The sequence below is a fragment of the Oncorhynchus tshawytscha genome, linkage group LG05 (genome assembly GCF_018296145.1).
Source record: "Oncorhynchus tshawytscha isolate Ot180627B linkage group LG05, Otsh_v2.0, whole genome shotgun sequence".
Lineage (NCBI taxonomy): Eukaryota > Metazoa > Chordata > Actinopteri > Salmoniformes > Salmonidae > Oncorhynchus > Oncorhynchus tshawytscha.
In genome coordinates this window covers 89,922,201-89,939,955 of record NC_056433.1, presented here as the reverse complement: position 1 = coordinate 89,939,955, position 17,755 = coordinate 89,922,201, and the positions used below count along the sequence as shown (strand labels likewise).

General features: G+C 47.2%; 1 protein-coding gene across 1 annotated transcript in view; it reads right to left on the bottom strand.

The window, feature by feature from the left end:
* Nucleotides 1–17,755, bottom strand: part of LOC112235789 (protein Jade-3-like) — a 41,946-nt gene that overhangs the window by 2,495 nt on the left and 21,696 nt on the right. Inside the window, exons 8-10 of the mRNA XM_042322674.1 lie at nt 15,313–15,480; nt 4,862–4,978; nt 765–1,301 (exon numbers count right to left, since the gene is read on the bottom strand). Of these exons, the coding sequence (XP_042178608.1) occupies nt 765–1,301; nt 4,862–4,978; nt 15,313–15,480 (822 nt within the window). The remainder of the gene's footprint in view (nt 1–764; nt 1,302–4,861; nt 4,979–15,312; nt 15,481–17,755) is intronic.

The following is a 17,755-nucleotide window of genomic DNA, read 5'->3' as shown; positions in this document are numbered from 1 at the left end:
TGGATGAGCTTCATTACATTACATCTCTCCAACCCTGTACCTGGAGCTAACCTAGAAACCATATGGATGAGCTTCATTACATTATATCTCTCCAACCCTGTACCTGGTGCTAACCTAGAAACCATATGGATGAGCTTCATTACATTATATCTCTCCAACCCTGTACCTGGAGCTAACCTAGAAACCATATGGATGAGCTTCATTACATTATATCTCTCCAACCCTGTACCTGGAGCTAACCTAGAAACCATATGGATGAGCTTCATTACATTATATCTCTCAACCCTGTACCTGGAGCTAACCTAGAAACCATATGGATGAGCTTCATTACATTATATCTCTCCAACCCTGTACCTGGAGCTAACCTAGAAACCATATGGATGAGCTTCATTACATTATATGTCTCCAACTCTGTTCCTGGAGAGATATCCTCCTGTAGGTTTTAACTACAACCCTGTTCCTGGAGAGATACCCTCCTGTAGGTTTGAACTCCAACTCTGTTCTTAAAACCTACAGGAGGGTCTCTCTCCAGGAACAGGGTCGGAGTTCAAACCTTACAGGAGGGTCTCTCTCCAGGAACAGGGTCGGAGTTCAAACCTACAGGAGGGTCTCTCTCCAGGAACAGGGTTGACGAGGCCTGACATAATATAATCAACCAGTCACACACTAAGTCCTGTCTGAGGTGCATGAACATCCTCATTCGTGTGTAGCCGCTGTCTTCTAATATATCTGTTTTAAATATCCAACTAATAAGTAATACTAACCCTCTCTAAGTCCTGTCGGAGGTGCATGAACATCCTCATCCGTGTGTGGATGCTGTCTTCATGAGGCAACAGCAGCAGGTTACCCTCCTCCTCACTAGGGGGCAGCAAAGCACGGTTGAAGTTGCTCTTCCTCTTCAGTTTCCAGTACTGGTAGATGAAGTCCAGCAGGCTGAGAGGGAGGCCCAGGTTCAGGGCCAGCTCCTCAGGGTGAATCAGAGTAGAAAACTCCTCCTCTAGTTCTAGTAACCTCTGGGCCCTCAGGCCCCCCCTCTCTGGGTCTACGGGTGGTTTGGGCCGGGCCGGACTGAGACCGGAGCCTGGCTCCCCTGCCTTGGGCTGCTTGTTGTGGGCTGGTTGACAGGGGCTGAGGCCGGGGGCTGGTGGGTCGGAGGAGGCCTGGTTCTTGGGCTTGCTGTGCTTCAGGCAGTAGGACCTGAACTTCACCTCGTCTCCTTCATCCAGGACAGTCTTCATCTCCAGGCTGTACTCGAAGGCACACGTCACATGGAACGGGATGGTGCAGTTCTTCACTGAGCACTGAGAGGGATGAGACCCAACACAACAGAATATACACATCATTAACTAAATCAGAAAAATATAAACATATTACAACTCCAAGACACACGTCACATGGAACGGGATGGTGCAGTTCTTCACTCAGCCCTCTGGGGGATGGAGGAGGATAAGGAGAGTTCATTGACTGATCCTGATACACAACTAATACAAACATATTACTAGCTGCCCTCCACGTAGACAGCGGGCCCTGGCCTCCACGTAGACAGCGGGCCCTGCCCTCCACGTAGACAGCGGGCCCTGCCCTCCACGTAGACAGCGGGCCCTGCCCTCCACGTAGACAGCGGGCCCTGCCCTCCACGTAGACAGCGGGCCCTGCCCTCCACGTAGACAGCGGGCCCTGCCCTCCACGTAGACAGCGGGCCCTGCCCTCCACGTAGACAGCGGGCCCTGCCCTCCACGTAGACAGCGGGCCCTGCCCTCCACGTAGACAGCGGGCCCTGCCCTCCACGTAGACAGCGGGCCCTGCCCTCCACATAGACAGCGGGCCCTGCCCTCCACATAGACAGCGGGCCCTGCCCTCCACATAGACAGCGGGCCCTGCCCTCCACATAGACAGCGGGCCCTGCCCTCCACATAGACAGCGGGCCCTGCCCTCCACATAGACAGCGGGCCCTGCCCTCCACATAGACAGCGGGCCCTGCCCCCCACATAGACAGCGGGCCCTGCCCTCCACATAGACAGCGGGCCCTGCCCTCCACATAGACAGCGGGCCCTGCCCTCCACATAGACGGATCCTGTGTTCTGCCTTACAACCAGGACAACGGAGTGGATTACATGCAGCGACCCAAAAAAACGACTCAGAAAAAGAGGGAAACGAAGCGGTCTTCTGGTCAGACTCCGGAGACGGGCACACCGTGCACCACTCCCTAGCATTCTTCTTGCCAATGTCCAGTCTCTTGACAACAAGGTTGATGAAATCCGAGCAAGGGTAGCATTCCAGAGGGACATCAGAGACTGTAACGTTCTATGCTTCACGGAAACATGGCTAACTGGAGAGACGCTATCCGAAGCGGTGCAGCCAGCGGGTTTCTCCACGCATCGCGCCGACAGAAACAAACATCTTTCTGGTAAGAAGAGGGGCGGGGCGTATGCCTCATGGCCAACGTGACATGGTGTGATGAAAGAAACATACAGGAACTCAAATCCTTCTGTTCACCTGATTTAGAATTCCTCACAATCAAATGTAGACCGCATTATCTACCAAGAGAATTCTCTTCGATTATAATCACAGCCGTATATATCCCCCAAGCAGACACATCGATGGCTCTGAACGAACTTTATTTAACTCTCTGCAAACTGGAAACGATTTATCCGGAGGCTGCATTCATTGTAGCTGGGGATTTTAACAAGGATAATCTGAAAACAAGACTCCCTAAATTTTATCAGCATATCGATTGCGCAACCAGGGGTGGAAAGACCCTGGATCATTGTTACTCTAACTTCCGCGACGCATATAAGGCCCTGCCCCGCCCCCCTTTCGGAAAAGCTGACCACGACTCCATTTTGTGGATGGACGGCATCCCCAGCCGCGCCCTCAGAGCATGCGCAGACCAGCTGGCCGGTGTGTTTACGGACATATTCAATCAATCCCTATACCAGTCTGCTGTTCCCACATGCTTCAAGAGGGCCACCATTGTTCCTGTTCCCAAGAAAGCTAAGGTAACTGAGCTAAACGACTACCGCCCCGTAGCACTCACATCAGTCATCATGAAGTGCTTTGAGAGACTAGTCAAGGACCATATCACCTCCACCCTACCTGACACCCTAGACCCACTCCAATTTGCTTACCGCCCAAATAGGTCCACAGACGATGCAATCTCAACCACACTGCCCTAACCCATCTGGACAAGAGGAATACCTATGTGAGAATGCTGTTCATCGACTACAGCTCGGCATTCAACACCATAGTACCCTCCAAGCTCGTCATCAAGCTCGAGACCCTGGGTCTCGACCCCGCCCTGTGCAACTGGGTACTGGACTTCCTGACGGGCCGCCCCCAGGTGGTGAGCGTAGGCAACAACATCTCCTCCCCGCTGATCCTCAACACTGGGGCCCCACAAGGGTGCGTTCTGAGCCCTCTCCTGTACTCCCTGTTCACCCACGACTGTGTGGCCACGCACGCCTCCAACTCAATCATCAAGTTTGCGGACGACACAACAGTGGTAGGCTTGATTACCAACAACGACGAGACGGCCTACAGGGAGGAGGTGAGGGCCCTCGGAGTGTGGTGTCAGGAAAATAACCTCACACTCAACGTCAACAAAACTAAGGAGATGATTGTGGACTTCAGGAAACAGCAGAGGGAACACCCCCATCCACATCGATGGAACAGTAGTGGAGAGGGTAGCAAGTTTTAAGTTCCTCGGCATACACATCACAGACAAACTAAATTGGTCCACTCACACAGACAGCATCGTGAGGAAGGCGCAGCAGCGCCTCTTCAACCTCAGGAGGCTGAAGAAATTCAGCTTGTCACCAAAAGCACTCACAAACTTCTACAGATGCACAATCGAGAGCATCCTGGCGGGCTGTATCACCGCCTGGTATGGCAACTGCACCGCCCTCAACCGTAAGGCTCTCCAGAGGGTAGTGAGGTCTGCACAACGCATCACCGGGGCAAACTACCTGCCCTCCAGGACACCTACACCACCCGATGCTACAGGAAGGCCATAAAGATCATCAAGGACATCAACCACCCGAGCCACTGCCTGTTCACCCCGCTGTCATCCAGATGGCGAGGTCAGTACAGGTGCATCAAAGCTGGGACCGAGAGACTGAAAAACAGCTTCTATCTCAAGGCCATCAGACTGTTAAACAGCCACCACTAACATTGAGTGGCTGCTGCCAACACACTGTCAATGACATTGACTCTACTCCAGCCACTTTAATAATGGGAATTGATGGGAAATGATGTAAATATATCACTAGCCACTTTAAACAATGCTACCTTATATAATGTTACTTACCCTACATTATTCATCTCATATGCCTACGTATACACTGTACTCTATATCATCGACTGCATCCTTATGTAATACATGTATCACTAGCCACTTTAACTATGCCACTTTGTTTACATACTCATCTCATATGTATATACTGTACTCGATATCATCTACTGTATCTTGCCTATGCTGCTCTGTACCATCACTCATTCATATATCCTTATGTACATATTCTTTATCCCCTTACACTGTGTATAAGACAGTAGTTTTTTGGAATTGTTAGTTAGATTACTTGTTCGTTATTACTGCATTGTCGGAACTAGAAGCACAAGCATTTCGCTACACTCGCATTAACATCTGCTAACCATGTGTATGTGACAAATAAAATTTGATTTGATTTGATTCCACATAGACAGCGGGCCCTGCCCTCCACATAGACAGCGGGCCCTGCCCTCCACATAGACAGCGGGCCCTGCCCTCCACATAGACAGCGGGCCCTGCCCTCCACATAGACAGCGGGCCCTGCCCTCCACATAGACAGCGGGCCCTGCCCTCCACATAGTCAGCATTACTCACCTGTATACAGGCTCCAGTCTTCAGTTTACAGAGGCTGCAGATGAGAGACCAGCGGGAGGGGGGGATGTGAGACACTTTGGTGATGGGCTCCATCCTCTCTGGACACGCTATGCTCACCTAGAGACACACGGAATCGTCAGAACACACTGTCAACACGCTATGCTCACCTAGATACATGAAGAACACACTGTCAACACGCTATGCTCACCTAGATACTGCTCACCTAGAACACACTGTCAGATTTACTGTTCTGGCCATTCTTCACCGTGTGGTAATAAATAAATGAGTGTGTTTTCATGTTTTATTGGAGCTGAAGGACCCTTCATTTGGGCTAACCCTATGGGTTCTGGCCAAACCTCAGGGACCCTTCATTTGAAATAAAAGTAGTGCTCTAAAGTATGGGTGTAAACGGTTCAGTACGTATTGTAAACGGTTCAGTACGTATTGTAAACGGTTCAGTACGTATTGTAAACGGTTCAGTACGTATTGTAAACGGTTCAGTACATATTGTAAACGGTTCAGTACATATTGTAAACGGTTCAGTACATATTGTAAACGGTTCAGTACATATTGTAAACGGTTCAGTACATATTGTAAACGGTTCAGTACGTATTGTAAACGGTTCAGTACATATTGTAAAACCCACGGTTCAGTACATATTGTAAACGGTTCAGTACATATTGTAAACGGTTCAGTACATATTGTAAACGGTTCAGTACATATTGTAAACGGTTCACCAAACCCACGGTTCAGTACGTATTGTAAACGGTTCAGTACATATTGTAAACGGTTCAGTACGTATTGTAAACGGTTCAGTACATATTGTAAACGGTTCAGTACATATTGTAAACGGTTCAGTACGTATTGTAAACGGTTCAGTACGTATTGTAAACGGTTCAGTACATATTGTAAACGGTTCACCAAACCCACGGTTCAGTACGTATTGTAAACGGTTCAGTACATATTGTAAACGGTTCAGTACGTATTGTAAACGGTTCAGTACGTATTGTAAACGGCCCACCAAACCCACGGTTCAGTACGTATTGTAAACGGTTCAGTACATATTGTAAACGGTTCAGTACGTATTGTAAACGGTTCAGTACATATTGTAAACGGTTCACCAAACCCACAGTTCAGTACGTATTGTAAACGGTTCAGTACATATTGTAAACGGTTCAGTACGTATTGTAAACAGCCCACCAAACCCACGGTTCAGTACGTATTGTAAACGGTTCAGTACATATTGTAAACGGTTCAGTACATATTGTAAACAGCCCACCAAACCCACAGTTCAGTACATATTGTAAACAGCCCACCAAACCCACGTTCACCAAACCCACAGTTCAGTACGTATTGTAAACGGTTCAGTACGTATTGTAAACGGTTCAGTACGTATTGTAAACGGTTCAGTACGTATTGTAAACGGTTCAGTACATATTGTAAACGGTTCACCAAACCCACAGTTCAGTACGTATTGTAAACGGCCCACCAAACCCACAGTTCAGTACGTATTGCAGGTTCGGGGTCACGGTTCGGCTTTGTTACAGTGGGAAAATGAAATCCTATTCACAATGTTCAGCATTGTCTGTTGCGACAGGGTTGTTTCATTGGGCCTCTAGTTTCCACTCGGATGCTGCGTTTGTAACCATGTGGATGGTGGGAATTTACCAGCTGTCGAAAATACCAGTTGGATACATTCATGTGATTTGAACTCGTTGAGCAACGCCAGTTGGCTAAAGGTCAACAAGCTGCGTCAACCATAAACTAAAAGTACAGCTATCATGATTGTAACCTAATTATAATGTTGAAAAACACATTAATCCATTGATTTTTGTTGCGTTCAACTGCCGAAAATGCTGTTATCGAGGTCATTTCCTTAGATGAGGTCAGAGGTCACCACGTGGGAGAGGTGTGAGCTCAGGATGACAGTTTCCCCACAAGTAATTACCAGTTGGAGGGGCGTTAGCGGATTTTTCAGTCGTATGTGGTATTTTCCCACTTCCATCTTGGTTACGAACGCAGCATGACACTGCCTCCTGTGCCAGCTGCCCACTTGTGACTCTCTTAAAGGGGGCATATCTGTAGCGCATTACATCCCCCACTCAAATAAAATCTCATTCTATTGGTCACATACACAAATTTAGCAGATGTTATTGCGGGTGTAGCGAAATGCTTGTGTTCCTAGCAGTGCAGTAGTATCTAACTAAATAAATGCTTGTGTTCCTAGCTCCAACAGTGCAGTAGTATCTAACAGTGCAGTAGTATCTAACTAAATGCTTGTGTTCCTGGCTCCAACAGTGCAGTAGTATCTAACTAAATGCTTGTGTTCCTGGCTCCAACAGTGCAGTAGTATCTAACAATTCACAACAATACACACATTTAAAAGTAAAAGATCGGAATTAAGAAATATATAAATATTAAGACGAGCAAAGTAGGAGTGGCATTGACTAAAATAAACTAGAATACAGTACATACATATGAAATGAGTAAAGCAGTATGTAAACATTATTAAAGTGGCCGTGATTCCATGTCTATGTATATGGGGCAGCAGAGACTAATATGCAGGTTTGAGTAACCAGTGTAGCTGGCTGGTGATGGCTATTTAACAATATGATGAACTTGAGATAGAAGCTCAAGTCAGTCTCTCGGTCCCTGCTTTGATGCAGCTGTACTGACCTCGCCTTCTGGATGATAGCAGGGGGAACAGGCAGTGGCTCGGGTGGTTGCCCTTGAACTTTTTGCCTTTCTGTGACAACGGGTGCTGTTCTCTAGGACTGTAGGTGTCCTGTAGGGCAGGCAGTGATACAGCCTGACAGGAAGTCCTCAATTGTGCATCTGTAAAAGTTTGTGAGTGTTTTGGTGACAAGCCAATTTCTTCAGCCTCCTGAGGTTGAAGAGGCACTACTGCGCCTCCTTCACGACGCTGTCAGTGTGGGTGGACCATTTCAGTTTATCCGTGATGTGTACGCAGAGGAACTTAAAACTTTCCACCTTCTCCACTGCTGTCCCGTCGATGTGGATAGGGGGGGGTGCTCCCTCTGCTGTCTCCTGAAGTTCACGATCATCCTCTTTGTTTTGTTGACGTTGAGTGTGAGGTTATTTTCCTGACACCACACTCCGAGGGCCCTCACCTCCTCCCTGTAGGCCGTCTCGTCATTGTTGGTAATCAGGCCTACTACTGTTGTGTCACCTGCAAACTTGGTGATTGAGTTGGAGGCGTGCGTGGCCACGCAGTCATGGGTGAACAGGGAATACAGGAGAGGTCTGAGAACACACTCTTGTGGGGCCTCAGTGTTGATTGGCGTAGAGGTGGTGTTGTTTCCTTCCTTCACCACCTGCGGGCGGCCCGTCAGGAAGTCCAGGACCCAGTTGCACAGGGCAGGGTTGAGACCCAGGGCACCAAGCTTAATGATGAGCTTGGAGGGGACTATGGTGTTGAAGGCTGAGCTATAGTCAATGAACAGCATTCTTACATAGATATCCCTCTTGTCTATAGCGATGGCGTCGTCTGTGGATCGATTAGGAATGTAAGCAAATTGAAGTGGGTCTAGGGTGTCAGGTAAGGTGGAGGTGATATGATCCTTAACTAGCCTCTCAAAGCACTTCATGATAACAGAAGTGAGTGCTACGGGGCGATAGTCATTTAGTTCAGTTACCTTTGCTTTCTTAGGTACAGGAACAATGGTGGGCATCTTGAAGCATGTGGGGACAGCAGACTGGGATAGGGAGAGATTGAATATGTCTGTAAACACTCCAGCCAGCTGGTCTGCGCATGCTCCGAGGACGTGACTAGGGATGCCTTCTGGGCCGGCAGTCTTGCGAGGGTTAACACGCTTAAATGTGAAGGTGTTCAGCTTGTCCGGAGCAAGACGTCGGTGTCACTGTGTTATCCTCAAAGCGAGAGAAGGTGTTTAGCTTGTCCGGAGCAAGACGTCAGTGGCACTGTGTTATCCTCAAAGCGAGAGAAGGTGTTTAGCTTGTCCGGAGCAAGACGTCAGTGGCACTGTGTTATCCTCAAAGCAAGAGAAGAAGGTGTTTAGCTTGTCCGGGAGCAAGACGGTGTCTGCGACGTGGCTAGTTTTCCCATTGTAATCCGTGATTCTGTAGACTGTGCAATATAAGTCTCGTGACGGAGTCGTTAAATTGGGACTCCACCTTGTCTCTGTACTGTCGTTTAGCCTGTTTGATTGCCTTACGGAGGGAATAACAACACTGTATTCAACCATATTCCCAGTCACCTTGCCGTGGTTAAATGCAGTGGTTCGCGCTTTCAGTTTTGCACGAATGCTGCCATCTATCCACAGTTTCTCGTTTGAGTAGGTTTTAATAGTCACAGTGGGTACAACATCTGCTATACACTTCCTAAAGAACTCCGTCACCGTATCTGTGTATTTGTCAATGTCATTCTCGGAGGCTACCCGGAACATATCCCAGTCCGCGTGATCAAAACAATCTTGAAGCGTGGGTTCTGATTGGTCAGACCAGCTTTGAATAAGCCTTAGCAGAGGTACTTCCTGTTTGAGTTTCTGCCTATAGGAAGGGAGGAGCAGAGTGGAGTGGTGATCTGATTTGCCAAAGAGAGGGCCTTGAAGCCATCCAGGAAGGGGGAGTAACAATGATCAAGAGTTTTTGATGCAGTACTACAGGCAGTGTGCTGATAGAACTTTGGTAGCTTTTTCCTCAAATGTTCTTTGTTAAAATCCCCAGCTACAATAAATGTGGCCTCAGGATATATGGTTTTGAGTTTGCATAAAGTCCAGGTTAGTAATTTGAGGGCCGTCGTGGTATCGGCTTGAGGGGGAATATACACGGCTGTGACTATAACCAAAGAAAATTCTCTTGGGAGGTAATACGGTCATGAAACAGACACCACCTGCTTTTCTTCTTCCTGGAGAGTTCTTTATTCCTGTCTGCGTGATGTACTGAGAACCCAGCTGGCTGTATGGACAGTATATCCGGAGAGAGCCATGATTTCGTGAAACAAAGCATGTTACAGTCCCGGATGCCTTTCTAGTTTGTTTGAGTTTATATTATTTTTACAGGGACAGTGGACATTAATCAACGTTTCAGTAAAAGTGCCGGTTTTAGCAAGCCGGCAAATTTTCAACCGCAGTCCCTGGGCAGGTTATTAAAAACAATTCCAATATAGACTATCATTGAGCACACACAGAGCAACATAGGACTAGCAAAACTTAGCATACAGACAGAGCAACATGGAACAAAAAGCAACAAGACAGAAGAAGGAGATCCTCTCCCTGAGCTCGTCTACTTTACTATCCAGAGACTGAACATTAGCGAGTAATATACTCGGAAGCGGTGGGTGGTGTGCACGCCTCCTGAGCAGGACTACAAGTCTGAATACTTATTCTCCACCGGTGCAGTCTTCGAGCAGCATCTGGGATAAGTTCAGTTGGGAGTTCGAACAACGGATACAATTCGGAGAAGTCATATTTTTGCTGGCGAGTTACCACAGCTCTGATATCCCAAAGTTATTTCCATCTGTATGTCATAACAGGGCTAATAATGTAAGAAATAACACAAAAAAAAACAAATTAGTGCATAGTTGCTGCCATATCTTAGGAGCTAGTAGTAGAGCTGCCATGTCTTAGGAGCTAGTAGCAGATATCTGTCATATCCTTCCTGTTTGGCCCTGTCCTTGGATGGGGCCACAGTCTCTCACACACACACACACACACACACACACCTGGCCGTGCTGCTGCTCCAGTTTCAACTGTTCTGCCTTATTATTATTCGACCATGCTGGTCATTTATGAACATTTGAACATCTTGGCCATGTTCTGTTATAATCTCCACCCGGCACAGCCAGAAGAGGACTGGCCACCCCACATAGCCTGGTTCCTGCTCTTAGGTTTCTTCTTAGGTTTTGGCCTTTCTAGGGAGTTTTTCCTAGCCACCGTGCTTTATGAACATTTGAACATCTTGGCCATCTACACCTGCATTGCTTGCTGTTTGGGGTTTTAGGCTGGGTTTCTGTACAGCACTTTGCGATATCAGCTGATGTACGAAGGGCTATATAACTAAATTTGATTTGATTTAGATTTGCCATATCTGTCATGTCTTAGAGCTAGTAGCAGAGCTGCCATATCTTAGGAGCTAGTAGCAGAGCTGCCATATCTTAGGAGCTAGTAGAGCAGAGCTGCCATATCTTAGGAGCTAGTAGCAGAGCTGCCATATCTTAGGAGCTAGTAGCAGAGCTGCCATATCTTAGGAGCTAGTAGCAGAGCTGCCATATAGTAGCTGCCATAGGAGCTAGTAGCAGAGCTGCCATGTCTTAGGAGCTAGTAGCAGAGCTGCCATATCTTAGGAGCTAGTAGCAGAGCTGCTTAGGAGCTATATCTTAGGAGCTAGTAGCAGAGCTGCCATATCTTAGGAGCTAGTAGCAGAGCTGCCATATCTTAGGAGCTAGTAGCAGAGCTGCCATATCTGCCATGTCTTAGGAGCTAGTAGCAGAGCTGCCATATCTTAGGAGCTAGTAGCAGAGCTGCCATATCTTAGGAGCTAGTAGCAGAGCTGCCATATCTTAGGAGCTAGTAGCAGAGCTGCCATATCTTAGGAGCTAGTAGTAGAGCTGCCATGTCTTAGGAGCTAGTAGCAGATATCTGTCATATCCTTCCTGTTTGGCCCTGTCCTTGGATGGGGCCACAGTCTCACACACACACACACACACACACACACACACACACACACACACACCTGGCCGTGCTGCTGCTCCAGTTTCAACTGTTCTGCCTTATTATTATTCGACCATGCTGGTCATTTATGAACATTTGAACATCTTGGCCATGTTCTGTTATAATCTCCACCCGGCACAGCCAGAAGAGGACTGGCCACCCCACATAACCTAGAGAGGAACCAGGCTTCGGCCTTTCTAGGGAGTTTTCCCTAGCCACCGTGCTTATACACCTGCATTGCTTGCTGTTTGGGGTTTTAGGCTGGGTTTCTGTACAGCACTTTGCGATATCAGCTGATGTACGAAGGGCTATATAACTAAATTTGATTTGATTTAGGAGCTAGTAGCAGAGCTGCCATATCTGTCATGTCTTAGGAGCTAGTAGCAGAGCTGCCATGTCTTAGGAGCTAGTAGCAGAGCTGCCATATCTTAGGAGCTAGTAGCAGAGCTGCCATATCTTAGGAGCTAGTAGCAGAGCTGCCATATCTTAGGAGCTAGTAGCAGAGCTGCCATATCTTAGGAGCTAGTAGCAGAGCTGCCTTAACTTAGGAGCTAGTAGCAGAGCTGCCATGTCTTAGGAGCTAGTAGCAGAGCTGCCATGTCTTAGGAGCTAGTAGCAGAGCTGCCATGTCTTAGGAGCTAGTAGCAGAGCTGCCATGTCTTAGGAGCTAGTAGCAGAGCTGCCATGTCTTAGGAGCTAGTAGCAGAGCTGCCATGTCTTAGGAGCTAGTAGCAGAGCTGCCATGTCTTAGGAGCTAGTAGCAGAGCTGCCATGTCTTAGGAGCTAGTAGCAGAGCTGCCATGTCTTAGGAGCTAGTAGCAGAGCTGCCATGTCTTAGGAGCTAGTAGCAGAGCTGCCATGTCTTAGGAGCTAGTAGCAGAGCTGCCATGTCTTAGGAGCTAGTAGCAGAGCTGCCATGTCTTAGGAGCTAGTAGCAGAGCTGCCATATCTGTCATGTCTTAGGAGCTAGTAGCAGAGCTGCCATATCTGTCATGTCTTTGAAGCTAGTAGCAGAGCTGCCATATCTTAGGAGCTAGTAGCAGAGCTGCCATATCTTAGGAGCTAGTAGCAGAGCTGCCATATCTTAGGAGCTAGTAGCAGAGTTGCCATATCTTAGGAGCTAGTAGCAGAGCTGCCATATCTTAGGAGCTAGTAGCAGAGCTGCCATATCTTAGGAGCTAGTAGCAGAGCTGCCATATCTTAAGAGCTAGTAGCAGAGCTGCCATATCTTAAGAGCTAGTAGCAGAGCTGTCATGTCTTAGGAGCTAGTAGCAGAGCTGCCATATCTTAGGAGCTAGTAGCAGAGCTGCCATATCTTAGGAGATAGTAGCAGAGCTGCCATGTCTTAGAAGCTAGTAGCAGAGCTGCCATGTCTTAGAAGCTAGTAGCAGAGCTGCCATATCTTAGGAGCTAGTAGCAGAGCTGCCATATCTTAGGAGCTAGTAGCAGAGCTGTCATATCTGTCATGTCTTGGGAGCTAGTAGCAGAGCTGTCATATCTGTCATGTCTTGGGAGCTAGTAGCAGAGCTGACATATCTGTCATGTCTTAGGAGCAGAGCCTCCATATCTGTCGGCGCCATCTTGACAATCCGGGGTCATATGATGGCTGTCATTGTTACGTGCAACACGGGTGCATGGACCAATTCAATGGAAACTTTGGCATGTTTATATAGAGAGGATACTACACCGGTTTGGCTTGTTTATATAGAGAGGATACAACAACGGTTTGGCATGTTTATATAGAGAGAATACTACACCGGTTTGGCTTGTTTATATAGAGAGGATACAACAACGGTTTGGCATGTTTATATAGAGAGAATACTACACTGGTTTGGCTTGTTTATATAGAGAGGATACAACAACGGTTTGGCATGTTTATATAGAGAGGATACTACACTGGTTTGGCTTGTTTATATATAGAGGATACAACAACGGTTTGGCATGTTTATATAGAGAGAATACTACACTGGTTTGGCTTGTTTATATAGAGAGGATACAACAACGGTTTGGCATGTTTATATAGAGAGAATACTACACTGGTTTGGCATGTTTATATAGAGAGGATACTACACTGGTTTGGCATGTTTATATAGAGAGAATACTACACTGGTTTGGCTTGTTTATAGAGAGAATACTACACTGGTTTGGCTTGTTTATATAGAGAGGATACAACAACGGTTTGGCATGTTTATATAGAGAGAATACTACACTGGTTTGGCATGTTTATATAGAGGATACTACACTGGTTTGGCTTGTTTATATAGAGGATACTACACTGGTTTGGCTTGTTTATATAGAGAGGATACTACACTGGTTTGGCTTGTTTACATAGAGAGGATACTACACTGGTTTGCTGAAATGGGTGCAAGAGGGAAGTTTATAATGTGGCTTGAGCACTTGATCAGGGTGCTGAAACCCCTTATTCTCAACCACTGAGAATTGGTTTATAGCTGTGGATATGCGCCCAAAGACTAAACATATAAACATAGCCTACCTATCACTCTTGTAATGTATTTGTCCCGGTCAGAATCAGCTGCCAAGGACAGCTTGAATGCTGAGGGGAGATGGTGTTGTTCCTTTGCCTTTTAGCTCCGGTCTACTGATGTTGGAGTGTGTCAACATGTTGAAGGTGTTCACGTTTTATCCACCTCTGTCTATCACCGCTGTAATCTACTGGGAACCTTGTACTGTGAGACGCCTAAAACAGCGCTACAGGGAGACAGGACGGACAGCTGATCGTCTTCGCAGTGGCAGACCACGTATAACAACACCTGCACAGGATCGGTACTTCCGAACATCACATCTGCGGGACAGGTACAGGATGGCAACAACAACTGCCCGAGTTACACCAGGAACGCACAATCCCTCCATCAGTGCTCAGACTCTCCGCAATAGGCTGAGAGAGACTGGACTGAGGGCTTGTAGGCCTGTTTAAGGCAGGTCCACACCAGACATCACCGGCAACAACATCGCCTATGGGCACAAGCCCACCGTCACTGGACCAGACAGGACTGGCAAAAAGTGCTCTTCACTGACGAGTAGCGGTTTTCTCACCAGGGGTGATGGTCGGATTTACATTTATCGTTGAAGGAATGAGTGTTACACCGAGGCCTGTACTCTGTGGAGTGGGATCAATTTGGAGGTGGAGGGTCCGTCATGGTCTGGGGCGGTGTGTCACAGCATCATCGGACTGAGCTTGTTGTCATTGCAGGCAATCTCAATGCTGTGCCTTACAGGGAAGACATCCTCCTCCCTCATGTGGTACCCTTCCTGCAGGCTCATCCTGACATGACCCTCCAGCATGACAATGCCACCAGCCATACTGCTCGTTCTGTGCGTGATTTCCTGCAAGACAGGAATGTCAGTGTTCTGCCATTCCCCCCAGAAATGTCCGGGAACTTGCAGGTGCCTTGGTAGAAGAGTGAGTTTTTTTTTTTTAACATCTCACAGCAAGAACTGGCAAATCTGGTGCAGTCCATGAGGAGGAGATGCACTGCAGTACTTAATGCAGCTGGTGGCCACACCAGATACTGACTGTTACTTTTGATTTTGACCCCCCCTTTGTTCAGGGACACATTATTCCACTTCTGTTAGTCACATGTCTGTGGAACTTGTTCAGTTCATGTCTCAGTTGTTGAATCTTGTTATGTTCATACAAATATTTACACTGAAAATAAACGCAGTTGAAAGTGAGAGGACGTTTCTTGTTTTGCTGAGTTTATAAAGGCAATTGGGTGTAATTCGGAAGTCATCCTTTACCTCAGGGATCCACAGGGCACAGCTGACGTGTGCCCACTTGGTGCCCGCCCTCGTAGCCTTCATCGCCCCTCCCTTGATGGGGCACAGCTGACACTGGGGGTCGATGCCCAGGACACACGTCCTGCACAGCCAGTTACCATCTGGTACCTTCACTATACCATAACACGCCTGGGTGGGGGGGGCAGGGGGAGAGAGAGAGAGAGTTAGGACTACACATGGTATCTTCACTATACCATAACACACCTGGGCAGGGGGAAGAGAGAGAGAGAGTTAGGACTACACATGGTATCTTCATTATACCATAACATGCCTGGGCAGGGGGGGGTCAGGGGGAGAGAGAGTTAGGACTACACATGGTATCTTCACTATACCATAACACACCTGGGCAGGAGAGAGAGAGACCGATGGCCCCTTCAACAGCCATACTAAACGAGGAGATTGTTTACCAGGTAGGAATCTGATGCTGCCTTGTCACAGAAGACCATGACGTTGCCCTCCTCAAAACTAAATATACTCCGTGGCCAGTTTATTAGATACACTCATCTATACTGAACGAAAATATAAACGTAACACATGAAGTGTTGGTTCCAAGCTGATATAAAAGAACCCAGAAATGTTCCATATGCACAAAAAGCTTCTCGCTCTCATTTTCTGCACAATGTGTTTCCATCCCTGTTAGTGAGCATTTCTCCTTTGCCAAGATAATCCATCCACCTGACAGGTTTGGCATATCAAGAAACTGATTAAACAGCATGATCATTACACAGGTGCACCTTGTTCTGGGGACAATAAAAGGCCAATCTAAAATGTGAAGCTGTGTCTCACAACACAATGCCACAGATGTCTCAAGTTGAGGGAGTGTGTAATTGGCATGCTGACTGCAGGAATGTCCACCAGAATTAAAATGTTAATTTCTCTACCATAAGCCACCTCCAAAGTCATTTTAGAGAACTTAGCAGTATGTCCAACAGGCATCACAACCGCAGACCATGTAAACCAAGCCAACCAATCCACATCCAGCTTCTTCACCTGCAGGAACGTCTGAGACCAGCCACCTGGACAGCTGATGAAATTGTGAAATTCAGCACACACTGCCAGAAACCAACGCAGGGAAGCTCATCTGCATGCTCGTCGTCCTAACCAGGGTCTTGATCTGACTGCAGTTCAGCGTCGTAACAGACTTAATGCTCACCTTCGATGGCCACTGTCATGCTGGAGAAGTGTGCTCTTCACGGATGACTCCCTGTTCAATTGTACCGGGCAGTTAGCAGACAGCTTGTATGGCGTCGTCTGAGCGAGAGGTTTGCTGATGTCACATGGTGAACAGAGTGCCCTATGCTGGTGGTGGGGTTATGGTATGGGCAGGAATAAGCTACTGACAATGAAAACAATTGCATTCTATTGATGCCAAATTGAATGCACAGAGATACGAGATCGAGTGACGAGATCCTGAGGCCCATTGTTGTGCCATTCATCCTCCACCATCACCTCATGTATCAGCATGAATATGTACGGCCCCATGTCGCAAGGATCTGGACACAATTCCTGGGAGCTGAGAATGTCCCAGTTCTTCCATGGCCTACCCTTACCATACATGTCACCCATTCAGCATGTTTGGGATGCTCTGGATCGACGTGCACGACAGCGTGTTCCAGTTCCTGCAAATATCCAGCAACTTCACACAGCCATTGAAGAGGAGTGGGACAACATTCCACAGGCCACAAACAACAGCCTGATCAACTATGTGAAGGAGACGTGTCCCACTGTGTGATGTAAACGGTGGTCTCACCTAGGGCTGTTGCAGTGACCGTATTACCACCACACCGGCAGTCACATGTCATGAAGGCAGTCAAATTCTATGTGACCATTTAGTCACGGTAATTAGGCTTCTCCAAAGCTCTAATGCTAGTGATGGTCATTAGTAACCTACCAAACTTGCTTACTGCCTGGTACTCAGCACTCTATTGTCCCTCTAATCACTCTGACATCAATGCAAATGTGACCTAAAATCGAATCAAACACTTCATGAGAGCCCATGAGCTCATGTTACACAACATTTCTATAGGCTATGCAATTGCGCGAGAAAACAGAGTGATGGCCTCTAATAAAAAGAGGAGGATCCTACCAGCTTTCTATAGGCCAGGCCTACTATATTTATTTCTCAACTTTCCTAATATTAAGCACATTGCTTATCTTTACAGCAGGAGTATAGCCTACCTGGCTGGCATGAAAATGAACCACGGGAAAAGGGACCTCCGTTTGATATTTAAGTGCATAGATTAGGGTCTAATGAATGTATTTCAATTGACTGATTTCATTATTTTAACTGTAACTCAGTAAAATCTCTGAAATTGTTGCATGTTGCCTTTATATTTAATTCACTGTCAGCGTCGGTCGGTGACGTTTAAGATGAGTATTTTTTCATGAGCATGGCCTAATTTCT